Source organism: Rhamphochromis longiceps, linkage group LG2 (assembly GCF_057381845.1).
Source record: "Rhamphochromis longiceps isolate RC_006_pf linkage group LG2, R_longiceps_female_GT1.1, whole genome shotgun sequence".
Lineage (NCBI taxonomy): Eukaryota > Metazoa > Chordata > Actinopteri > Cichliformes > Cichlidae > Rhamphochromis > Rhamphochromis longiceps.
Window position 1 is genome coordinate 26,178,631 of NC_140558.1, and position 25,879 is coordinate 26,204,509.

The 25,879-nt window shown below is 42.4% G+C and overlaps 2 protein-coding genes and 1 long non-coding RNA gene across 3 annotated transcripts; 2 read left to right on the plus strand and 1 right to left on the minus strand.

Annotated features, from left to right (window-relative positions):
* Positions 1-1,847: 1,847 nt before the first annotated feature.
* On the minus strand, positions 1,848-5,337 carry LOC146677302 (uncharacterized). Its single transcript, XR_014913536.1, has 6 exons — positions 5,185-5,337; positions 4,196-4,228; positions 3,989-4,018; positions 3,289-3,336; positions 3,078-3,197; positions 1,848-2,961 (listed from the first exon to the last, which is right to left on the minus strand). It is a non-coding gene; the product is annotated as an uncharacterized LOC146677302 (long non-coding RNA).
* A 965-nt stretch (positions 5,338-6,302) lies between these two features.
* Positions 6,303-19,136, plus strand: sh3bgrl (SH3 domain binding glutamate-rich protein like). The gene is made up of 4 exons (XM_085420421.1): positions 6,303-6,583; positions 14,790-14,975; positions 17,772-17,852; positions 18,233-19,136. The coding sequence occupies exons 1-4, from the start codon at positions 6,539-6,541 to the stop codon at positions 18,269-18,271; spliced, it is 351 nt and encodes a 116-aa protein (XP_085276547.1). The 5' UTR covers positions 6,303-6,538; the 3' UTR covers positions 18,272-19,136.
* A 1,225-nt stretch (positions 19,137-20,361) lies between these two features.
* LOC146677304 (uncharacterized) lies at positions 20,362-22,502 on the plus strand. Its single transcript, XM_085381645.1, has 2 exons — positions 20,362-20,609; positions 21,561-22,502. The coding sequence occupies exons 1-2, from the start codon at positions 20,441-20,443 to the stop codon at positions 22,229-22,231; spliced, it is 840 nt and encodes a 279-aa protein (XP_085237771.1). The 5' UTR covers positions 20,362-20,440; the 3' UTR covers positions 22,232-22,502.
* Positions 22,503-25,879: the final 3,377 nt, after the last annotated feature.

Sequence of the window (25,879 nt, forward strand, 5' to 3'; positions counted from 1 at the left end):
TCACAAGGAGTGCACAGATGAAAGAAGGTGGTGAGCAATAAAAAAGAGACCACCCTGGCTGAGATCTGAAACTTTCTGTCTGATCAATAATGTATTTCCTTTAGTTTCCCTCACTTATCGACGGATCTCACACACAGAGGCTGCGAATTAATCGCCTGGGCCCGACCGTGTGCTTTTATCCGGCCCGGCTCAAGTCACACTAGATTGAAAAGTAAATGCATTAAACAACAGCTGATGACAAGAGGATTAAAAGCCATAACGAAGCGAGATGTGAATAAGAAGGGGAAGGGAGGTAAGGAGGCCTTTGAAATGCTTTTTTTTTTTTTTTTTGCTCTATTAAGAAATGTGTGAGTCATCTCTCATAGTAAATTAATAATAAAAAACAGAATAACGCCTTTTAATGCATGAGTTAATCAAATGTAAGGTTAATCAAAGCTCCACATGAGGCCGTGGGCAAAGAGCGTTTTTTGTTTTGGTTTCTTTTAAGGTATGAAATATGAGACAAGACTGACATCTAGTGGCGGCGAGGCGCAACGACGCTTAACGCACAGCAAGACATCGACAAAATGGAGCCCAGTGCTCGGCCATGACAATGCAGGTCAGAGGGACTGAGACTGCTGCACAGCATAGCGGAAGAGATGGGGGGAAATAACCCAAAACTAAACAAAATAAATAAATACAAATTAAAATCGAGCGTCATATTGTGCAGTGATTCACAGATAAGTGAAGCACATGAAGACACAAAGCTGAAGCTTAAACCAGAGGAGCTGCTGCAGGCTGTTGCACCCAGTCCAAGCCTGGAAAACAATGCTGTTACAAACACACACACACATGCATGTGTCTTCATATACTTGAACTCACAGCAGCGGTTGACTTTGAGGCTCAACAGAACGCAGCAAGCGTGCACGCTCACACACCCAGTGCTGCAGGCAAGTGCACATCAGAGTCGCCCACTCACACCGTGTTTGCTCAGCAGACTACAAGCATCTTCTTCACCATTCTCCTGCCAGGCCTTTGCCATGAACCGATGCATGAAAGCTTTGTACGTGCAACCTAAATGCGGGGCTCTCTTTAAAGCAGGTTACGAAATAAAGCAGCAACTTCTTCTTTCTTTCAGGGTCGAGGTGAATGTGGGTCACAGCACTCGCGCCAGGGTTTAACGTGAGCGTGTTAAGCCCTAAAGGGGAAGGAAGAAGCGGGCAGTTAGGAACTGTCTGCATCTAGGCCCTTTTTCTCTGGGTTTGTAAAGGCTGCGAGCCAGAGAGGATGTAGAAGCATGACTTTATTAAAGGCTTTGCTCAGTTACTGGGTATGATGTCCTCTCACTGGTGCATTTTAGAAGGATCGATCAGTGGGATGAACAATGAAGGTCTGGCTGACCTTTCGCTGACCTGACCTCCCTTAAAGAGTCTTTTGCAACAGATATTTGCAGTCTGGGCTGTAACAAACATGCCTCGAGTAAGTTTGGAGGATGAAGTGGACTTGAGTGTGTAATCAGAGAAAGGAGGACGGATGAAATGTGGAATCTATAACCTGCAGCAGCTTCTCTTGAAGGAAATACTGGATTTTGCTAAGTGGCAAGGATGTTCTTGTTTAAAAAAGAAAAATGAATGCAGTCATTTTTGATTATGCGTACAGATAGATCCCGGGAGGCTCTTAAGCACAGTTAGTAGTGGAAATCGCATGCTTTAAAGACGCAAGCAGGCTTTATATTTCAATTCAAAGACAACACATGGTTGCTTTTACCTACGAAACGCTTGAGTTTTGACTCACAACCCATTTTCCCCCATTCATTTCCCTTTATTTATCCCACTCTGTCGTCAAAGAAAGCAAACTGGACACTCCGATTCGAGGAAAATTCCCAGGACTTCTTTTTATTAAGAGAATTTCAGAACATAAGAGAGGGACCGGACACCTGCATATATGTTTTTTTTCTTTTTTTTTTTTCCTTTTTTTTTGTCACAGAAGGATTCCAAATTCAATCGCTGTTAAAAAACCAAAAAAACCGAACCAAACCAGAAAAAACTAAAACAAAAAACAGTGTTTAGAAAAGCTGGCGTGACAGCGTGGATGGAGCGGGAGCTGTTTTGTTTTGTTGTTTTTTTTAGAATTTTTTTCCTCTTTTCTTTTATACACGCAGGGTCGTCTAAGGAGACGGATCGGAGGCAGTCGCCGTTCTCCGGAATGTTTCACATGTTCGTCTTCCTCTTTCTTATGGACAACACGCTAGTAGTTTTTCGTTTTGTATCTTTTTTTTCTTCTTCTTCGTCAAAACACAATTTCAATGAAAGAAAAAAAAAAAAAAACACCATGAGACAGAAGCAGAGAAACAAAAATGGAAAAAAAAAAAAAAAAAATGAGGAGGGGACTCACTGCACGTTTATAGAGGTCTAAAAGGAATCGCCCACACCGACATGTCTGAACCGTTGTAGTAAAAACGTGGATAAAAGGGGGGGAGAAAGGGGAGGAGGTGAGGAAGAAAAGGTCTGATTTTTGTGGAGTTAGAAGTGAAACAAACAAACAAAAAAAACCCCACAGTAATACACAACTCACAACATGGCCAATCCGGCAGGGACACGCTTTCTACACCAAAAACAAGCCTTCAACAATCATGAAATGCCATTTAAAAAAGATTTTAGTGTGTTCATTTCGCTTGCAGACACTTTGATATGACCACTGCAAATCTGCAAGGCGCTCCATAATCAGCTTTGCTTTTTTGTGCTAAAAATCTGTACGGATACTTATAAAATCATTGATAAAAATATTCCTCTGTTAACAATACGCCTTGGAGGGAAACCATGTGAGAGAGACTTAGAGGGGGGGTGGGGTGGGACTGGCTGGGGTAGTTTTTTGGGTGGAGTGGGGGGGAAGGGGCTGTGGAAGATGGAGGAGGAGAGAGTTTGGGCAGTGGTGCTACTCGGACTTGGCCTCCTCCTTGGCCTCCTCGGGAGCTGCCTCCACCTAAGGGATGAAGCAGAAAGGCTGAAGTTAAAACTTTGTTCGTTTTTGGTGAAATCGTGAAATTACCAGGGTTGTCCAAAAAGGCCAAGGGGAGGGGCGTCCCCCTGCGCACACACCTCGTTGGTCTTGGCCTCGCCGTTCTCAGAGTGGTTTTCCTCGTTCGCCTCTGCCTCGGCGTTCTCCTTCGCCTTCTTGGTCTTCTTGTCCTCCTTCTTGTCGTTCACAGCCTTTTCTTTCTGTTCAGGTTTAGACACAAGCAGTGAGCATGCTGAGCATCTACAAACGCCCTCCCTCCACCCTCGAATACTACTTCATTTAGCCTCTCACCTTCGCCGCCTTCTTCACCTTTGGTTCCGGCTTGGGCGGGGCCGGTTTCTGGGGAAAGAAGAGGAAAGCGATGTGGAAACTGCTACGCTTGAATACAGCAGCACTACAGGAGTATCTATGATAGTTTAGAGCCTGTTTTTTCCCAGTACTTCTGAATGTTCATGAGGACTTTGGTGCATGAAAGACATCTTTAAACCCCTAAAATGTTCCTGAAAAGAAACTTCTTTCAATAAAGACACAGCGTGCCAATAATTTGCTTCATTAAGAAAAAAAAAACCCCACAGTCAATACTGGGGGTCGATTATGCCAGCTATTGGCTTTTAGTTAGTATTACATGTAGATACATGTGAACACATCTTTGAGGTTGATTTTGGCTGTTTTAACTCACTGTAATGTTCATTAATCTTGCTTTAATTGTGAATTTAGGCAAATTAAAGTATATCTGAGACATTTGTAGTAATTTTAATGCACTATATAACTGTTCTCAAGTCACTGCTATGTTTTGTTATGCAAAAACAACTTGTTGAAAAGTTTTGCTTTGCTGGAAAACGCAGTTCTTGCTCCTATGCGCCCCTATGCACACTCAATTTAAATATCTGCATGTGCTACACTTTTAGCCGCTCTGCTTTGTTTGGGTTTTTTACGTGTCCATTCTCATCAGGTGATGTCGGTGAGCGTGGAAAAGTGTGTGCCATCTTACCGCCGATAACCGAGCTGATCTCCTCTGGGGCTGAAACATGACAAGAGGTTGTTGTTAATGCGAGGCTTTTATTTTGACAAGCAGGAAGCACAGACACACAGGTATTTAATCTAAAATTTTTATTTTCCCTTTTAATCTTTCACGTGCTGATTAAAATCTGAATTTAAATGGCGTGCGAGAGGTGCAGCTCGCCGTTTCCTTGCTTACCTCCTCCTTTTCTCCTGCCTCTGCTCCGTGTGCCTGAAAAACACAACACAACAGCTTTAAATGAGTGACTGGAAAAAATAAGAGCTTAGCTGCTGTTTATATCAACAGCGAACAGATGCTGTGCGACCTGGACACATATTAGGATTGGTCATAGAGGTGCTGAAAAAACTTTTCAGTTTCAGGTGAAAAGCAAAGTTCATTTCAAATACAGGTGGGTTTAAGCGATTTACAGGCCAGAAATGCCGGCTCCACGCCTGGATTCCGACGGAGACTGTGAGAGCAGAGTCATGCGGGTCTCTGAGGCCATATTTCGAGGGTCCAGGCCTTGCTTTCCCCTTCCACGCCCCCCCATCTCTTTCTCTCATTCAGTGCATGGAGCTGAGATTTGAAAGCTGGCGCGGGAGTCTCTGAGAAGGGGGAGGGACCATGTTTAGCGGGCTCACAGGCGCCACCGGGCGGCAGGGAAACGCCATCGCAGCCATTTGGGACCGCGAACAAAGAGAGAAAATATATAATTTTATCGAAACGCGACGGCGAATGTTTGTTTTCGCGGTCAAAATGCAAAGTAAAGCCACTAAGGCATTTTCTGGCGCCACTTCGGGCCGGTTTGGAGCCCGAACGGCGATAAGCGAAGCGTTTGTTCTCGGTAGGTCGGGCGACGAAGGTGGACAAGAGCTGCAAAGCATGGCTGCTGCTTGTGCTTTAACTGCATGGAGACCGAGAGAGACTTCTGACTCCCCAAAGGACAGCGGCTCGCACACGAAAAAGGCGTTTTAAAGGCCGTGTCCGAGCAGGAAAATATTCGCTCTAACACAAAAAAAATGCAGATTATATCTAGAAAACAGGCAAAAAATTACCAGCGAAAAATAACCGCTATCCGTTGCGTTATAATTAAGTAATGTCTCAGAGGGATGTCTTCACAATCGTTTTCATTGCATTAATGGCTGCTATCCGCCTCAAAGTATTTTTGCTATTTTCGTAATACGTACCTTTCTCTTGGGCATGTTGATCTCTTGGAGGGTTTCCTTACAAATACAACTAAAAACTGTTTTTTTTTTCTCTGTGGGATCAGTGCATGTGAAGACGAGTGTCTCCCTTATGCTCGGCAGTGTAGTAAACACACTGGAACAGAGAGGCGAGTGGTTGAATGGGGGGAGGGGTGCGGCTAAAGGCATGATTGATAGGCCCTCGGCCAATCGGGTGACGCCATTGGGGGCTGCAGAACACTTGGAATTTTGGAGCCGGTGATGTTGAGGGGTCTGCCGCGAATGGCTTGTTCTTGCAGAGGGAGATGGGAGGAAGCCTGCAAAGAAGGGGGAAAAGGCTCGCGTTCGAGGACATGTTTGCCTTCACACGAGTGAGCCGTGTTAGTGTGTGTGTGTGTGTGTGTGTGTGTGAGAGAGGGAGCCGCATGCATGGTTCATACAGGCCCCGGCGGTAGGCAACATGCCCCCAGTGCGAGCCAGGCATCCTCGCTGGCTCTTATTAAAGCACAGGCTCGCCTCTGCAGAAGTCAGCGGGGGAGATTTAACCATAGATTCACTTCGAGTTTCAGTCCAATATGGCGCCCACTCCTCCCCCTCCTCCTCTCCGACACTTTTTTTGTCAGTCGGCTTTCCTTAAATTCGTTTCAGGGGGGAAAAAGGCCTCGCGTCGACTTCTCCAGACGCCTGCAGGGGGCCCACGAAGCCCGGCTAATAATAAAGCGCCTGCTCTGAAGACGGCGCTTCCACAGGCTGTGCTGTCACACACACACTCTCCAAAAAAAAAAAAAAATCAAATCAGATTTTTATTTTCTATCACATTAACCTGCCTCCTCGTTCACACGTAGTGCCGGGACACCTGTAACCGTGCACACGTGCATTGTGCGCCGAACAATAGCCAGTGTCTGGCTTACAGACAAAGGGGTGAGGAGGGGTGGTGGTGATGCTGTGGAGGGGGAGGTCGATGCTGAAATATTCAGGCAGTATAACCCCGTTGCCATCTTGACAGGCCACCTCTCTGTGCGTGTACCAGTCTGAGAGTGTGTGCTTTTCAGCTCCACACACACACACAAACGGAGAGAGAGAGAGAGGCTAGAAGGGGCGGGGAGGCAGAGTGGAGGCGGGGGAGGAATGCAAAGCTCCATCCAGTGCTGAGGACCGGAGCATTTGCGCAGATCGTCTGCGCTGTCTACCAGAGACTGGTACGTTATTTCAGCCTCGGAAGTTTGTTGCTGTAGTTTTTTCTCCTTTGTGTCTCGCTGCTCAGCCGCCTACCTGCACAGTGTCTGCGAGCAGCAGAGCAAGCAGCCGACCAGCTCAGCCCGCCGGACTTTTGTGACAACAGCATCAGGGAGATAAGATGGTGATCAAAGTGTACATAGCATCGTCCTCTGGATCCACTTCGGTAAGATTCGGGGTGATTGCGTGTGGCTTGTGTGCGTACGAGGTGATTGGGGGGTGTATATGCAGCAGCCAGGCCGAACTTTTTTATTCTACTTAACTGATGTCCACCGGGCTGTCATCCTCTCACTGCGCGGGGTGGCCTGACTCATCAGTAAGCATGCAGCTCTGCCGTCCACCACACTTTGAACGCAGCTCGAGTCTCTCCTTGATTTTCTTTTAACTTCGTGCACAGAGAAAGGGGCAGGGAGGAAGTTTGAGGAGCGAGCGGGCGTCTGTCTCTCTCAGCTGCGGTTTGTCACAGTGCTTCCTGGAGTGGCAGTTTATTGGGTTTTTCAGCTGAAACTAGACTGTGAACAGGAAAGACATGCAGAAAATAAAAAAATCAATAGATGAACTTAAAACGATGTGCAGTGTCACCTGATGCCAGAGCAGGACTCTTGTTTTCCTTCAGTAGAGAGGACATTCTTTTAGCTCCAGACTTGCCAGTTTCTTCCAGAGTGCAGAGGAATGATGGTGATGCAATTCTCCAGGGCCCCCCTTTTAGACAAGCAGCTGCAGCCCTGAAGTAGGGTTTAAGACTTCTGGATCAACATAAACACGAGCATGCAGAAGCGCATTAAACATTGAGTTCTTGCACACTGTATCCTACAACTAGTCAACATCAGATGCGATGAAAACATTGCATTTAGCATCGCGCCTGGTGTCTGCAAAGTCTCAAAACTGTAAACGTGCAAATTTTATCAGGAGAAATGCTCCCAAAAAAAGAACCTTTAAAGATTCCTTTGATAAAAGTGTCCAACTTTATAGTCACTTGTTGTACCCTTGTGCTTTAGATCACCTGTAGGGCGATTTTCCTTCCGCCAGCCGTTTGTTTTCACAGCTCACATACAGGAAATAATCAAACAGAGCCTCCTTTCAGTTGGACTGCTCTGAGTGACTTTATTGCCCTGACAGTAAATGACATTTGCACAGGCTCAGCAGCAGGCTTTAGAGCACAGGAGCTTCCTGTAGAGTCAGAGTGGAGTGAGTTTAGAGCCAGCGATGCCATCAGCGTCCTGGAGTCTGTCTGGGAAAGTGCATTACCTCTCATTGATTTGTTTTTGGTTAAGTCCTCTAGAAGAGGCGTACGAGCTTTTGCACTGTTTTCATAGTCAGCAGAGCAGCAGCGTTAGAGTTCATTTTGTTTGTTCTTACCATGTTTAACTCATTCCCTTTGATTTTTATTTTAGCAGATGCACTATTGTAGATTATTAAAGCATTTACTGAATGTCTGAATTACACAATATTTAAAATCTCTCTTCGCACATTAGCATGAGCAGGCTGCTGAGCGGGAAATCGTGGCGAAAAGCCTCTGTCGCAACTAAGCTTGCTTTTTTGCGTCCGTGTCTACAAAACAGTGTCATCACATTCCTCTACCCAGCCCCATCTGATACTACATTAAGCACTCGAGTATAAATAAGAATGTGCAGAGAGGAACATCCAAAAACAGGGAGATAAGTAGGAGTATTTAAAAAAAATAATATTTCAAGTGTTTTTTGTTCCACAGAGGAAACTGAATGCAGGTCAGAGCAGCAGACTGTGTGAAGTTAGCCAGAGGGCTATATGAGGTTCAGCACTTGACAAACTACAACAGTCAGCATCATCCAGATAGATGGTTTTGTTTTCCAAGACATTAAGTTCTTCTTTGTGTTCGAGCATTGTGTTAGCTTTTGGGGCTGATTGATTTCATGTGAAAGCTGATCCGTACAAGAGTCAAAGGTCAAAAACAAAGTACTGTTATTTGATTGAGCTTCAGTATTAGTTTGTCATAGAAGAGCACAACATCAGATTTACAGTATGTGTCAATAGACAGATTCCAGTTAGAAAAGGCTACAGTATGGTAATGAAAAAAAGAACTGAGGTGAGTTATGTCAACAGTACTGTTCCTCAAAATATGATTTAGCAAAATGCCACAAACTCCAGTTGCATACGTTGCTGCCACTTGGAAAAAACAGGTTTTTTTCTGACAGAAAAAAATGGAAAAAAGGGAACAACAATAAAATTCCAGAAGAATATGATGAGGAAATACTTTATCCCCAAAATTGGGAAATTACCATGTCCCCAAAACATTAAAAAACATAGCTCTATAAAAATAAAACTATCAGAAAAGAAATAGATCTAAAAAATAGATCACTTTACACTAAAGAAATACATATAAGAAATAAATACACAATGTGAGTATTCTGGTAGGAGATGGTAAATGTATACAGTTGTAATTAGAAGTTCAGATACATCCACCATGGTCATGCATGACATCTTATTTTTTTCAGATTTCCTATATCCAAAAACATAAACTTGGTACAAAAGTTTGAAATCGTTTCAGGTTTTCTCTGATATACACAACTTGCCAAGTTTACATACAGGCGCAAGTATATACATATACACTCACCTTGATCAGGCACTTTTGGTATCAACAAGCGTCGGGCATAATTCTGGATCGATATCTGACCATTCTTCTTGGCAGAATTGGTAGAGTTCATTTAATCTAGTTGGTTTGTTTGCACAGGCCTGGCTTTTAATCATAGTCCCAAAATATTAAATAGGGTTGAGGTCGGGGCTTTGGGAAGGCCATTACAGAAGCTAATTGCTAGCATGTGTTATCCATTCCAAAACCAGTGTTTGGATCATTGTCCTGTTGGAACGCAACTCTCTGAGTAACTTTCAACACTTTATCAGTTGATTTAAAATGAAGTTAAAGAATTTGGAGGTAGTCCTCCTTCTTCATTAACAAGAGCATAATGCTAGCCTTTCAAACCTAACAATAGTGTACCAACTGTCGAGCATAATGCTACCACCACCATGCTTGACAGTTGGTACACCTTTACTCCTGCAACACACCTCTTGTCATTGTAGCCAAACAGCTCAATATTTATCCCATCTGAACATAAAACCTTTCCCCAGGAGACATTTGCATTGTGATGTTGAGTTCGTGAAGTCCCATTTTGAAGCTTTAAGATGGCATTATAGCCAAAAAGCATCTTGGTTTTTTGAAGCCACAAGTGGCCATGTTTTGGTTTTGAGTGCTAAAAGAGAAAGACACAGCTATAGACAGTATGGATGTGTCTCACAGGGAGAGACACCCATGTTTAGTGGCTACAATCGTAGACTAACTCAAGGTACAATACTACGAGGACTCAGTATTATCAGCACTACCTCCAGGAGCGACTAGTGAGTAACATTAACAGTGGAATCTGTTAACAGTGCCTGCACGCTTTTATAAAAACAGCCATATTTTGTGCCAGTGCAAGAAGCTGTGTGCAATATATTGCCAAGTGGCCGTTTGATGAACTGGTGTTTTTGGCACTTTCCCACATCGGTTTCAGTTTTTATCCCTGGAGGTTGCTGCTTGACTTTGGTCTGAGCTAGTTATACAGTATGAAGGAGGGTATCACAATGTGAGCTGACATTATTGTATTTCCACCTAGTAATGTGAAGCAGAGCATTTCAATCACTTAGATATATAATATTGTGCTTTCGTGTAAGTTCTCTAGGGATGTTTTCAATCCTGTTGCTAATGGCTCTTTAAAACATAACCCAAATTTCTGATGTTGTATTTGTATGTAAAATATCTTTTATAGAATGCCACCGGGTATCTCAACTGCGCCTGGTTTTGAGCGAGGCCAAGTTTGCCTAACAAACTAGAATCTTTTTTTCCTTAAATACACATATGCCAATGCACATATGCACCTACAACAGTATATCTAGACCATAGACCACAAGGTCGACTTAAACTGCAAATGTCTAACGAGCCAAAGGCACTGGCCAGCACCACGGCACATTTCCTCCCTCATTTCCATGCCTGAACTGCAGCCACACTGTTTTACAATTTCCTTATTGTCACAATAAATGCTCTGTGAATCTGTAATAACCTGAGATGCTGTGGACATGCAGTGTAACTCTCTATGCCCAGGACTTTCGCCCTCAGAATGTCAGCCTTATCATGCTTTTCCCTATTGTGGATTTGATGTTAAGGTTTATAGGTCAGACGTGATTTGGGCTGGTGCTACAGTTCGTTTCTATATCAGCTAATTTTGTTGCTGTTTCACCTCCAGGCAGCAGTATGGGAATTCAGCCAGAGCAACAGTGTAAGGCTCTTTTGTAACTATATTGTAATGCTGACTGAGTACAGGACTGGGTGGAGGCTACTGCTTTTGGTACTTTTCCAGTAAGCAACTGTTTTCAGCTGAAATCAGACGTGATCTAATCAAGACAAACGTTTATCCCTTATGAGCATACAGGGCAGGGGTTGATTCATGTTTCCTCTTGGCGCAAAGAGTGGTTTCTTTCCCATATTCAAATGTTGGGCTTCCGGGGAATATGAAAGGCTATTTGCCTTATCTGTGAAGAGCAACTGACGTTTTAAACATGTTTTCTTTCCTGTCTTATTGAAATTAACATGAGCTGAACCCAGCCCTTAATCAGATGGGGTATTCAATTAGTGTCCACCATATTGATCTAAGCCAGTGTTGTGGATACGGTCCATCCAATCAATTCTTGTCATTGTCTGGCAGCTGTTAATGCCAGAGTTCTGACCTTTTCTGGGATTGATCATGTCTGGATGTGGATTGTCCTGCCATAACTCTCTCACATGATGATAAGGCATGTAAACCAAAGTTCACGTGGTGCAGATTCCACCTCCTTCAACTGTATTCAACTCAGATTCTAGTCAGTCAACAATAATCATTCATGTAACGATATACAGTAAGTTCCGCTGAACTTACTACCAAAAACTAGTTGTTCTTTTAATTAATAATAAACTTAATCTGTACTTCAATCTGTAACTTTAGTACAGGCAAAAGAAAGTTTCAAAAGACTATGAAGTACTTGGAAAAAGTCAGTACACCCTTACTGGTTCCAAAGAAAATAAGATGGCAAGTAGCAGCCAGGCGATGATAACCAAATGCACTTGATTAAAGTGTGAGCACCTATAGGAAAGCAGATGTTGTGGCAGTTTTTGTGGTTTGGAAGAGTGCCACAATCTTCCCAGGAATGGACGTCCCAGTAAATTCACCCTAAGGTCAGAGTTTGCGATGCTCAAAGAAACTGCAAAAACCCAAGAGCTCTCAGTCTGCAGGCCTCAGATAGCATGTTAAACGTTAAAGTTCATTGAGTACAATTAGAAAAAGACTCAACAAGTATGGCCTGTTTGGAAGGTGTTGGCAGCAGAAAAGAACATGGGAGCATGCCTCGGGTTTGCAAAGATGCATCTGAACAAACTGCAAGACTTCTGGAACAATGTCCTTTGGACAGAGAAATCAAAGTTTAGATGTTGGCGTAAAACAAACACAGCATATCAGCACAAACACCTTGTAGCAACCGTCAACAACGGTGGTAGAAGGTTGATGATTTGGACCGGGTACCTTGCGGTCACTGAGTTCACCTTGAGCTCACAGGACTGCATAGACTATTGTGAAAACTTTCTTTTTTACATGACTGTATGTATCTTTTTAGACATACTGGTTTGTGCTTAGCATGGCAACTTTTAAGAGCAGATAGTCGGTGGGTAACAATGGTCTCGTTTAATTTTAACCAAGTAATAATTAAGAAATTTAAACTATATTAAACAAGTGTTCCTGACTTTAAAGCTCAGGCAAGCTATCCGGCAATGTCTGCTATGACTTCAAAAGCATAGTTTGATATATTTTCATATTCTAATAAATCCCTGGAGTTGTCCTACTGGAGTTGTTTATCAAGGTTTCGGACATCCTAGTATAGTAAGCTAATGTGGAATTGCCTGAGTCATTCCATGGGTGTGTCCGTCAGCGTGGGTGTGATCAAATTTAATTACTGTGCCAAGTAAGTGCTATGATGGTAGTTATCAGTGATTTGAAGTGTTTGTTTCAGGCTCCTCTCTCCTAACCCAGATGAAATCAGTGTAGGTAGTCAGCAGTAAGTAATTGTGTGCGAGTGACTCGACACAGGAGACACGGCGCTAAGTGAGTGCTGCACAGCACCTTGAGCTAAACACTGACATCAGGGTGCTATCTTTCTCACAGTGACACCGCTAACATGTTGATGTTCAGCTGGCTTAATTTGATTGTAAGCCAGACTACTTAAGTAAGTTAAGCTTACTTTGATGGTGAAGATATTTAAACAGTCTGGCCTGAAGGAAAACTGCTTACCAATTGTGCAAGACATTCAATAACTGAATGTTATTCTATGACTGAACATCCAACTGCTGGAAATGTTAAAAGGACCGCTTGATTGATTAGGAATCATTGGGTTAGTACCACGAACGCCTGGATTAGATAGAGTAACACAGCTAATGCTGATCAGCATCTATGCAAAAGAAGCAACTCTGACATTAGCGCACCCTTTTTGGTTTTTGCATTATGTTCAGCTAAATACCAGTATTAATTTGCATGCTTGGACTCGATGCAAGAGAAGCATAGTTTATGGAAATGAAACCTCACACTTGCAGGTCTCTGCTGTAAGGCACATACTGGCCTGCCTCACACTTCTTTTTGTGTTCTTCTTCTTAAGAAGAAGAAGATGATTAGATGATTATCTTCTTCTTGAGAAGAAGGAATGATATAAAAGCATTCTGAAGAAATGGATAAGAAGTAAGTGTTTGTTTATTACCACACCCAAATCCAAGGACAGCCAGTTTTCTTTCACCAGGCGCTCAATTCGGGACTCAAGACATGAGGGAGCATTTCAGAGGCCCGGAGCTGGGAGCTCCCACTGCTCAATTAGAGTTACGGTGCAGATGGCATGTGGCCAGTTTGTCCTACAAATTAATTTTGCTTGGCAGCGGTACAATGTAGCCCTGTTGGACCAATGGCCTGAGTGCACCAAAGTGAAGCAGAAAACAGACCAAAGTATGAGAAACCTTATGCTTAACTTGTCGTTGTAGCATTTTGAGATTCAAATAATCTCCTGTGATTGTGCAAAACATGCACGTTAGGAGACACAGAGTCTATTAAAAAGCCTTTGAGGTTTCTGCTCGGTTGCTTTATGTTGCATTGCTTTTCGGGGCAGGTGGATAGACATTGAGAGCTGGTTTTAGGACTTTGCCCTTTGGAGTGAAACTGCCATGATTCAGATTGCAGCCTGGCTGATCACAGAGCACTGTCCTCCATGCCTTAGTGAAGTTTCAACAGCTATTAAATAATCCACCTGTCTCATCTGCATGCCATAAAGCTGGGAGGAACCCTCGCACAGGGGCGTCAGGTCTGGCACAAAGATGATACATCGATCCTTATTATGTGTTTTCGTGGTGAAGTTGGTTTACTTTTGGTGTGTGTGTGCCGCTAAGACTGAATGTGTGTCTCTGTGTGTGTGTGTGTCTCCATTCAGCAGGCCTTATTTGGCTCGTGTTTGACCAGTTACCTCCTCTCAAGTCCCAGAGGAGCTAATGTTTCCGTCTGGCCTTGTAGGGCCATCCTCCCTCTTAAACACACCCACTGAGAGCTCATTGGACCACAACTTCTCACACACGCACACACACACACAGAAAGACACAGAAGGAGGAAGAAAACAAAGTTAAACACTCACTTTTATGCAGACTGTAGCTTCTTCTTCATCTGTCAGCAGGATGCATTTAGGCTTCTTTGTAAAGAGATGAAACCTTGCAAGATATCACCGTGGCAACCTTGATAGACCTTTATTTCCTTGTTAGTTGTAGAGCTGCATCCCCTTAGATAAAAATGTTGCTTTGCAACAAGCCGGATAGACTATTTTAGAAGTGTGACAAATGACAAATGTGTTAATGTTTAATTTAGTGCTTTTTCCAGTGCAGCAGGATATCCTCCTGTCGAAATCAATCGCATTTGCATAAAATCCCAGACAGTGAGAAAAACAGTGCAGCCTTTGACTAATTTTGAGATGCTTTTATTTTAAACATTTCCTCTGATAATGTGGGGAATTACTGGTGTCTGCAGGCTTCTTCACTGTATGGTGTGTTTTTTGATACAGATGAAGTATAATCTGTGCCTGCTTAGCCTTTCCCATGTTCCCACTTCCTTTACTTACTAGCAGAGTGGTAACTTAGTAACAGAGAGTCAGTGATCTCTGTAGTTCTCACAGGAGAGAAAAAGTCTCCTTATTTCTAAAACAGACTCATGACAGCATGATGAACTGAGGCTCTTGTGTTTCCTCATACGGCTGAGTCATGTTTAACCGACAACTTCCCCCTCTACCATCTTTTCTCATCCACCCGCACACAGATTAAAAAGCAGCAGCAGGATGTGATGGGCTTCCTGGCGGCCAATAAGATCGAGTTCGAGGAGTGTGACATCGCAGCCAACGAGGCTAACAGGAAGTGGATGAGGGAGAATGTCCCAGAGGAATCCAGGCCTGCCACGGGGAACCCGCTCCCCCCACAGATATTTAATGAAACCAAATATTGCGGGGTAAGACACGCACGTGCACACACATGAAATTATTTGCATGCGATCATCTAAGCAGCTACTGTTGTGATAATAAAGCTCATGTCTTCAAGACCACCTGACCTCAAGTATACAGAGTGTACAGGCGTCATTTATCCCTTTGTTTTGGGTTTATAGACTGCAGCTTCACTGTTCTTTCAGTAGCTGCTGTGCTCAGTGAAAAGGCTTTAATAAAAATACACTCCGTACACTCCCTTCCCAGCACCGCAGAGCTGCCAAACATAGTCAGCAAATAGCTGGTGAACACAGTGGGGAATCTAGCAACTTACAAGACAGCTAGTTTTTTTAAAAGTGGAAACAGAGTTTTTGGAGACTAAAGCTGATACAAAACACGTAAGGTCTCAATATGTCACTGTTCTGCTGCCCCTACGGACGGTAAATAAACAATGGACATAACCCCTGGGTCTGAAAGAATAAACTAATGCAAACTACCTTTAATTTACTTTCTAATGGGCAATAGGGGGAGCTTGTTTACCGTACTTGTCATTTGATCTATAGCCTAATAAATGCTCTCCTGCTGAGTTTATGTTCAGTTTTAAACCTGACTGCTTGCAACATCGTGGCCATTTTTGTAAATGATTTATAGTAAAACTGGTGACAAATCAGGGTGTCTTTTAAGGTATGGTTTCATTTTTAACGTAGTAAATGTGTGTATGCATGTATCAGGCAAAACTCAAGGCTGCTAACATGTTAAGTGAATCACACTGATTATCTCTTCATCATGACACCTGTTAGTGGTTGGGATGTATGAGGGAACAAGAGAACATTTTGTCCTCAAAGTTCATGTTAGAAGTAGGAAAAATGGACAAGTGAAAGGATTTGAGAGAGTTTGACAAGAACCAAATGTTGATGGTTAGACGACTGGGACAGAGCATCTCTTAAACTGCAGCTCTTGTGGGATGTTCCAGGCCAGTGATGAACCACTGACAGAGTCATGAGCGGCCAAGGATCACTGATGCATGTGGGAAGTGAAGACTGGCTTGTGTAGTCCAATCCAATCTGGCTGCCCATGCTGACTGCTGTCCACCAACAATGGGGACGTGAGCATCAGAACTGGACCATGGAGCAATGGAAGAAGGTGGCCTGGTCACATTGAAGGCCAGTTGTCTGTGTGCATCGCTTACCAGGGAAATACCTGACACTAGGATGCCCTATGGGAAGAAGGCAAGCTAGAGGAAGCAGTGCAATGCTTTAGATATTGTTCTGCAGGGTTCAGTCCTGCCATTAATTTAGATGCTACTTTGACCCGTACCACCTACCACTGTTGCAGACCATTAACGTGTTCTGCCACAAAGCAGAAATAGTTCAGGAATGGTTTGAGAAGCACAACAATGAGTTTGAGGTGTTGACTTGGCCTCCAAAGTCGAGCATCTGTGGAACGTGCTGGACAAACAATGATACATGGAGATCCCACCTCTCAACTACAGGAGTGAAAGTATCTGTTGCTAATTTGGTGCCAGATACCACAGCACACCTTCAGGGGTCTAGTGGAGTCCATGCCTCCGCGGGTCAGAGCTGTATTGGGAGCGAAAGGGGGACCAACCCAATAATAGACAGGCGGTCAGAATGTTATGCTTGATCAGGGTATATATATGTACGTATATCCTCCTTAACAAACAGGCCAATCTGAACAAAACTTTGTTGAACATCATCACTCAGACACTGATTATTAGCATCTGTATGTGTTAAAAAAAACAAACATTTATTATAGATCCAAATTCTTTTCATATTCCTCATGACCCTGCAGATGTAAGGCTATGTTCTGTTTGCGTTTATTTTTATGTTCAGTCATAATACAGAGTCCATACGTAACTTAACAGTCACCAAAATTTGTATCCTCTACAAAAATGTAATTGAGTCACCAGGTCACAGGCCTGCGATTTGCTTCACTTCTAGTGAAAAAGCATATATAGTGATTTCTTAGTCATCCACCTCTTATTTGAGAAGTCCACAAACCAATGCATGACATCAACCAGTCTATAGGAGGAGCTATATCCAGACTGACTTTAAGACTTTAAGAAGTTTTCTTGCAATGGCTGTATAAATACACTAATCGCACAATTTAAAAAAACAAAACAATTGTAGGCATTAAGTCTTAAAATGTGACACATGAATTCTGCTTTCCTCTGTTTACCTCCCCATTCATTTTTTTCTATTCAGGAATCAGTTTGGCAGCTGTGCTGATCAGACATACTCTACCAAACACTACACAAACCTGATGCACTGTGTTAGCAGATGTTCGTTTACTCCCTTTGTAAACACTTGGGTCCTTTAGCATGCGTGCACTGTGGCATCATCCTGTGCTGCTAATGGGTGGCTCAAAGTGAAGGTGCACTTGCAGCATGGGCTGTATTGAATGTCACAGACAAAGACGACAGGGATGCTCGCAGCTGTAGAGCTCTTTTGAAAAATCAGTTTTGTGCCCTGGTGGAGAAAGAGGAAGAAGACAAAGGGTCAGAGAAGGAGCGAGGGATCAGGAATGTGCGAGACGGCTAAACCCTAGACGGGCTGAACGTGTTAGCTTGTTTACCCTGCGCTGCATTCTCAAAAGACAATGCCCTCCTATCACACTGACTGCCGAGGTCTGTCCTTGGACAGATAACACAACCTCAACTGTTTCTCACAGCCGCCCAGATTGTTGCCTCAGGCCGCACACGCTCAGAGGCTGTTTCAAATTATCAGCGTTCAGCTTCAGGAGAGCCGGATCTTCTGATTGATCGGCCTTAAACCTCTCTGTTTGTGTTTCTTCCTGCTTCGCAGAACTACGAGGCCTTCTTTGACGCCAGGGAGGAAAACGCCGTGTACGCATTTCTGGGTCTGACCGCTCCTCCGGGCTCTAAGGTAAGCTCACGGACACAGTAACACATGCTGGGTGACTGTCCCTCCTGAGAAGTGCATTCCTACACCCTCAGCCACATTTCCTGTAAAACAATCCTAAATATACACTCGTCTTCGCACTTTAATTTCCATAAAGAAAACACACATTACATAATACATCTGTTCATGATATCCACCACAGCAGGCCTCCTATCGGTTTTGCAGGCTCTCTCGCTCGCTGGCGCCTCCTCTCGGCCACAAAGGGGACTGCAGGGAGGTGTGCCAGTTACCATGGAGACAGAGGGGGTTTTCCTCTGAGCTGTGGCAAGGGATATATTAACCAGTATCCTCCATTTTAATATAACACACTCTGTCCCTTCCCTCTCTGTTTTTTTTCTCTCCAGGAGGCCGAGGCTCAAGCGAAGAAAGGAGCACAGCAGTAGCAGCTTCCCATCGTTCCCGTCCTGACACCTCAGGCCTAACCTACATCTGGACCCAGCCTTGCCTAGACCCGGGGGGGGAATAGAAGCAACACCTTGCTCAGCTTATAAATATAATGAAGGTTTCGATGTACTTTTTCTCATGACGTTTCTGTTTCATAAATCTGCGTTCAGCCGTGCCTTGCTAGCTGTAGTTGAAAGGAGGTGCTAAAGCAGACTATTAAGGGCATCTAAAACAGCTCAGCTTCCTCCCGTTAATCTCAGCCTGATAGTCCTATTGGCCCAATGACATGTCAATCAGAGCATTACCGTGAATGTGTGACTACCCGATTGGGACGACATCATCAGACCCAGTGAAATATACAAAGACAGATTCACTGTTGGCCACAAACAACATCATCCAACCTTTGACTGTAAACATGAATATTATTGTTTTTTAGAGGTTTAATCAGTAGAAGTCTTAAATTTTTCAGCCAAATTGTGTGATCCAGTAACGGTTTTCTCTTACAGTCCCACCCGCTGAGTTTATAGTTACTTTCTGTCGTCTTAAAACTGTTTTATTAGCAAACCCTTTTTCTACAAGATGATATTTGCTTAACAGAAATGACAATACATGCAATTTTGGTGCTTTTTTTGTTTTGTTTTGGGGGAAGTTCTTGTTCCTATTAGAATAAATTTTTTTAACATGGTGTTGGTAAATCCCTGACTTACGTAAACTGGTACAATCGCTCCTCGGAATAAAACGGCAATGACACACAGACAAAAAGAATGACTCTTAAAACAGTCAGCCGATTTTGAAACGAGCTCTGCCTCCTCGCCCCGTGCTGTTCATTTTTTATGTACAATAAATAATTGTAAGTTGACTTGACTTGACTTGACGTGTCTGTTTTTGTTTTACTTTAGCGTGTGTCAGTCATCTCAGAAAGTATTCAGAACACGTAACTGTTTCGTAAATGTAGTTTTAAACAAATGCACTGTTTTAATCCATCTACATCCAGGAGACTGATATGTGTCGCTTCTCTAAAATTCTATTCAAAATCTCAATCTGAAGTAACTAAATAATAACAAGTATTCAGACACTTTACTGTGGCCCTCCAAACTGTGTCAGACTGGCAAACTCACGCTGGTCAAACACTTTACACCACATGTCAGGACCAAAGAGTCCCAGGAGTTGTCAGTGGACCTTCAAAATAAAACTCTCCCAATCAGGAAAAGCGCATGTAACCTATTCTAAAGCTCTGCGCGTTACCACCAGCCTCAACAGCTGTGAAATGTAAGAATAGACATTGATTAAATTTGACTGTAATAGCACAAATAGGTCCTATCTCAGATAGGTGTTCACTTTAACAGAACCTACCCAGAAGACTTGAAGCCACTAAAAGTACTAATGAAATTCAGAATGTGAAACCTCTGGAGCTGATTATCATTTGAATAACACATAAAGACAAAAACTGCATTTCAAAAGTGCTTTAAGTTCTGTAAGGCACCGTGTATTCTCTCACCAACTTAGTGGTAAGGACAGGAGTCCTAAGGTGAGATGCGTAAACCTTCCTTTCGAGGTTTCTTAAGGTTTGTGGATGGTTATATGATCAATAGAACCAAAAGAAAAGATTTCCCATATAAACATCTCATATGATGTCAGTTACATAACTGTTTCAAGGAAAACGAAACGAAATTGTATCAGACTGCTGTTTTTCAAACTAAAACAGCCTACCTCGTTTATCACAGCAGAGTTATTTTGATTGTTACTCTTTGAATTGGGTCTGATTCTGAGGTTATTAGCCACTAAACTCCACGTTATATAAACTTTTCCACAGACTTTAAATATAATTATTCTCTGACTTTGAATGAATGACTGTTACTTGAACTGAACTTTTCCTTTGCTTAAGTAACGGAGCAGGATACCACCTGCTCCTCAACCTGACGATGTTAACTTATCCTGTTATGTAAAAATGAGCTGTTCTCATTTTTTTAACTCAGATTTTTGGTTATAGATTAAATAAAGGAAGTGCCGGGGCGGGAAGGTGGAGGGGGCAGTTCTTATATGCAGAAGTGAAACCAGACTGGAGATCTTTATAACCGCACTTACAGTCACGCAGTGCCATTAGTGCATGCAAGTGACCGAAGAAGCAAAAGAGGCAGAGGAAAAAGAAGGCCAGTTACTAGGCGGGCATGTTGGCTGAAGGTTTTCTCAGACTGCTGGTGTACAGGGAGGAGAGAAAGTTTGCCTCCAATTCCAAGCAAAGGAGATTGCAGACAAGTGGTCATTGTGCTGATCCATCCAACTGTGCTCGCTCTGACTCGAGCTCTGCAGTCCCAGGGGTGCATTCAGCAGAAGCAGGTAAAAAAAAAGAAGCCTTTTTTGCGATTACAAACAACAAAACATGTTGGAACAACTGTCCCATATTAGTGTGACAGACAGTTATTCTGCAGTGGGGTTTATGCAGTAACTTTGTATCCTGCTGCAGTCTAGTTCCCTCTAACTAACAAGCTTCCTCTTTTTGTTAAATGCAAACTTACCAACACACACACATCAACAGTCACTGGTTTAAAATGGTTGGTGGTGCAGTTGATAGAACTAACGCCTCACAACAAAAAGCTTTTTCTCTTAATTCAGTTAAGTTTTGGTTCATTTCCAGGCAGAGTTTGCTCATTCTGGTTATTTATTTATAGTTTGAACATGTTTAGTTTTAGGTTAGTTTGTGTTAGTTTTAGTCTTCGTGAATTCTTATTGTATGGAGGGCAGATGTCAGAGGTTAGATTTAGGAAAAGCAGTACAGAAACTACACGAAAAACACAGAACCTTCTGAAAGCAGTGAACTCACAGTCTTGTAAAAACCCAAAATGTTTCCGTCAAAGAATCGTCAGGCAAGTTTTGATCAAATTTTAGCAAACTAACAAACTATGAATATATTCTCTATACTTTTTGTTTTATTTTATTTTAGTTATTTTTCTTCACAAAATCACTTCATTTCGAGTTTTTTTTTGTTCAAAGGTGTGATTTTTATTCTCTTTTTATTTAACTATTATAACCTTTTTTTGAACGTAATAGAATAAAGTGTGGTACAGGTGACAGTGGATTTATGATATTTTAAAGGTAAAAACTTGTTGAATCTAAAACTAATAATACCCATATTGTAGTTTGGTTAAATAATTTAACAGCTGTATTAAATAATTAAATATAGCTAATAAGAAGCAATCCATTTGTAAATAATCATTTGTCCTTTATCTGGTTTCATATTGGGGAAAAAATTGTAAGCAAGCATGTAACCAGTTTCTCTTCTGTAATCAGGGATCATAGAGGAAGATCTAAACTCCAGCCAACCCCAGATTCTCAAAGTGGTGCCTCAGAGACCTGTAGCCCTCTCAATCCCTACTGACCTGTACCCCCTTTACATAGAAGACTGTAGCTTGCTGGAACAGTATCCAGACCTGCAGGTGGCTGACTCAGGCCGCATCACACACAATCTACTGAGAACTGCTGTCAGCCAGCATGATTTCTGCATCCAGTCTCCCATCTCTCAAGTTTGTCCAAGCACAGCCCAGCAAGAGCCACAGAATTCAGTACCATCCATACCAGACCAGGGTTATCTAGCAATGGGGGACAGTGTGAACATCAGCCTTGATCTGCCTGGATCGGGGCTAGAGCCCATGTCTAACTCGGTGCTGAACGGGCTGCTGGAGAAACAGCTGGAGGAGGTGTACATGCAGCATCTAACTGAGAACTTAGCTCGGTGCAACTCCCACCTGGGGAACAGCCTCCTGCACGGCCTGGTGCCCCCGCCGCAGCCTAGCAGCCAGTCAGAGGGGCCAGACTCATTACTGGGATGCATGGAAGAAAGCACAGAAGACAGCAGCAGTAAAATTAGTTATCTGAACACCCATAACTTAGTGCCCTGCTCCTCCAACTTCAGCTCCCCAGTGTTGAGGATTTCAGAGGCGGAAAATCCTCATCCGCAATGATCCTGCAAAAGCTTTAAATATTGTGACCTAGACGACTTTGCTTCAGTGCTTCACACCCAAGTTTACACACACACAATTGTATCCACTATATCAGTGCTATTTTTATACAAAGCCTTGCTCTCTTGCTTAAGATGCCTGAAACTTAGTTGCTTTCATATGCCATCTTCTGTTAGATTTGAGTATTACACCACCGGGGAGCTACTTGTTATACATTCAAATGTATTTTACTGACTTATAGTTGGGAATGTGTTAAGTGTTTGATTTATAATAAAGCAAGATATAACAAAGTATCAGCTTGTGGTTGTTTACAACTGCGTTTTATTAATCTGTTGCTTTTTACCAACACCTGTAAAGCCATCTTGTACCCATCTACTTACTTAGACAGCAGAAGGCTGGATATTGACATTTATGTGCGCTATGAAAAAATATGGTGTGCAAAGGTTTTTGCTACCAAATAACTGATTCAAGTGTGATTACAAAAAGCCTTCGGACTGCCTGATATCTAATAGAGGTCAGGAGAAAAAGGTGATAATGCTGGCATGTTAGCAACAGAGATTAAACACAACCCCACCGACAAGGCCCCCCTTTAACACAAGCACAAACTTTACATGTTATCGACCAGTTCTATGCAAACGTGTCTGATTAGGTTTCCATGATGATTTCCACGGGTGTATACACATCACCTAGTTTGATCTCCGCTGGCAGATAAAGGAATAGGAGAAAGCAGGTTCTTCCTGTAGTCCTGAGAAAGATGTTACCTTGTTAAGTTTAGAGAATAGGCTTTAGTACAGCTGTTTCCACCATGATTATTATTAGTAGTGGTTAGGTTTTTGTTTAAAGGGACCCGAAGATCACTCTAGCTTTGGCATCAACTGTCAGAGCAGCAGTCTCAAGAAATATGATTGATCTGGCTGCTAAGAGAAAACACAAATCGTCCTCACAAGTAGGCATCCTGCAGTGAGGTTAATGGTAATTCATTAACATGCACCAACATAATCTTTGGAAGCCTAAGGCATGCTATTCATCTGTGAAAAGAGATGGAAAACAGAGATTTAACTGAGGTTATCCTGTAATTAATAGATTAGAATTGGCAGTGTGATCAGGCTTTGTTATATGTAGCCTCTGTGTGGAGATTATGGCAGGTAAATCCAAGGTAATTTAGAGGAGCTAATCTAAAAATTGAATACAAAGACAAAGAACAGGGGTAAATTAGATTTAACTTGTGGGAGATGTATTAGTCCCAAACCGAGTGAACAGAGGAAATTAAGTTATTATGTTTCATCTGATATAAGCTTGAAGTCTATTGAGATGGATTCAAATACCTCATGTTTGTTGTTAAATGTGTTCATCTGAACCCAGTCTAACTTAACACTTGTTTCAACCAAGTCAAACTATCAGTCCGTGGGTTTTTTTGGTCAGTTTGCTCTGAGCTACAGTCTTTGTATTTTACTATCTGTCCATTACCAGCAAATTTATAATCATTTTCATCAATTCATTTTTAAGAGTTTTACTTCATCATGAATTCGTTTTTATTTAAACCACTTCTCAATGACTTTCAGATTATGCTTAGCATTACATTTAGCTAAGCGTAGCTAAAGGTAATGCTATGTCAATGATGGTTAAATGTTTTGGATATTCTTGTAGCTAACTTGTTATTATCATCATTATTTTTTAGCTAACTATGAAACAATTCTACCACTACTTTTTTCTGCTATGCTATTTAACGTCAGTTTAGTGTTTCACAATATGTTAATCCAGCCCGTTAGCTAACAGTTTCAGCTGTTTTTAGCTATACGTTTAGCTAGCTATTTCAAGTATTTATTATTCACTCTGGCCCAGTATTCATGCTATTCTAATCATTTTTGCCCTCTCTTTGTCTATTTGAAGTCCTTATTCATAACTCACGCCTGTTCAGGATCACACAATTTATTTACTAAAATATTTTTTAATTTTTCTGATTAGCAAAGCTAATATTGCCACATACCAACTACTACAGAGGTATCCCTGAGCAGTGTAGGCTACCTCATGTTTTGAATCACTTCCCCACTTCACATTGATAACATTATACCTTATTAGGGGCCCTATCCAGTGTAATTACACAAGTGTTTTCAGCTGGTTGATTAGACCTCAGTAAAGGCAGAAGCAAGCAGGAGTTATATAAGGTCCTGTGGTAGAAAGTGGAAGCTATTCAACTTTAACAGGTTCCGGCATCATCAAAAGGATGTGGTGTACTGGTATCCATGATGCATGCTGTTTACAGGGATTACAGGACATTAATTCATGCTTTAGCAAAATCAAGTGATATGAAAACCCATGACTGAAAATAGATTTTTTTTAAAACATAAAACTAAATTATCTGCAACTTAATAACTGAATTAAAATGGCATACCTGATTTAGGCTCGCACACAGGCAACATTAGAAATTTAGATTCAAGTCAGTTCAGAGCAGTTGTCTGACCTGAAACAGGACGGACGGCAGGCAGGAGGCTCTCAGTCAAGTCTGATACACAAGACAGTTTCCACCGTTTATAGGTGTGTACACCTACATTACACAACATTCATGGCTTTACATGTCCTATAATTAAATTGAGTTCTAAGCAAATAAAATTAATGAAGTGATTAAATTAATTAAGAATTGGTAGCTTTATTCTTATGAATTTGCAATACAAAACTACATAGTGAAAACACTCAGATGAGAGGGCATCTCTACTTATAGCACAGGTGTATGTGTAAGGTGTGATGAACAGTGACTCTGTGTCATTAAATGTTCTTGTGAACAAGTAACTTGGTATTTAAGTTACTACTGTTAAAGTAAAAGATGAATGAAAAGGGATTTAGGAAAAAAAAAGTAAACCTTGTTAGAAAGATCCGAATTTATAATGTTTGTTTGTGCTGATATTCCCAATCATGTATTATAGAATTTACACTGAACAAAAATATAAACGCAACACTTTTGTTTTTGCTCCCATTCCCCATGGGATGGACGTAGAGACCTAAAATTCATTCCAGATACACAATATAACCATCCCTCCCAAACAGTGGTCACAAATCAGTCCAAATGTGTGGTAGTGGGCACATCTGCTATATTGAGATAATCCATCCCACCTCACAGGTGTGCCACATCAGGATGCTGATCTGACATCATGAGTAGTGCACAGGTGTACCTCAGACTGCCCACAACAAAAGGCCACCCTGGAATGTGCAGTTTTTTGCGCTATTGGGGGTCTGGGGACCCAGAACCGGTCAGTATCTGGTGTGACCACCATTTGCCTCATGCAGTGCAACACATCGTCGCATGGAGTCTATCAGATTGTCAATTGTGGCCTGTGGAATGTTGGTCCACTCCACTTCAATGGCTGTGCGAGGTTGTTGGATATTCGTGGGAACTGGTACACGCTGTCGTATACGCCGGTCAAGCACATCCCGAACATGCTCAATGGGTGACATGTCCGGTGAGTATGCTGGCCATGCAAGAACTGGGACATTCTCAGCTGCCATCTGCCCTGAACAATGTGAACCATGATTCATCCGTGAAGCGCACACCTCTCCAATGTGCCAGATGCCATCGAATGTGAGCATTTGCCCACACAAGTCTGTTACGGCGACGAGCTGGAGTCAGGTCAAGACCCCGATGAGGACGACGGGCAT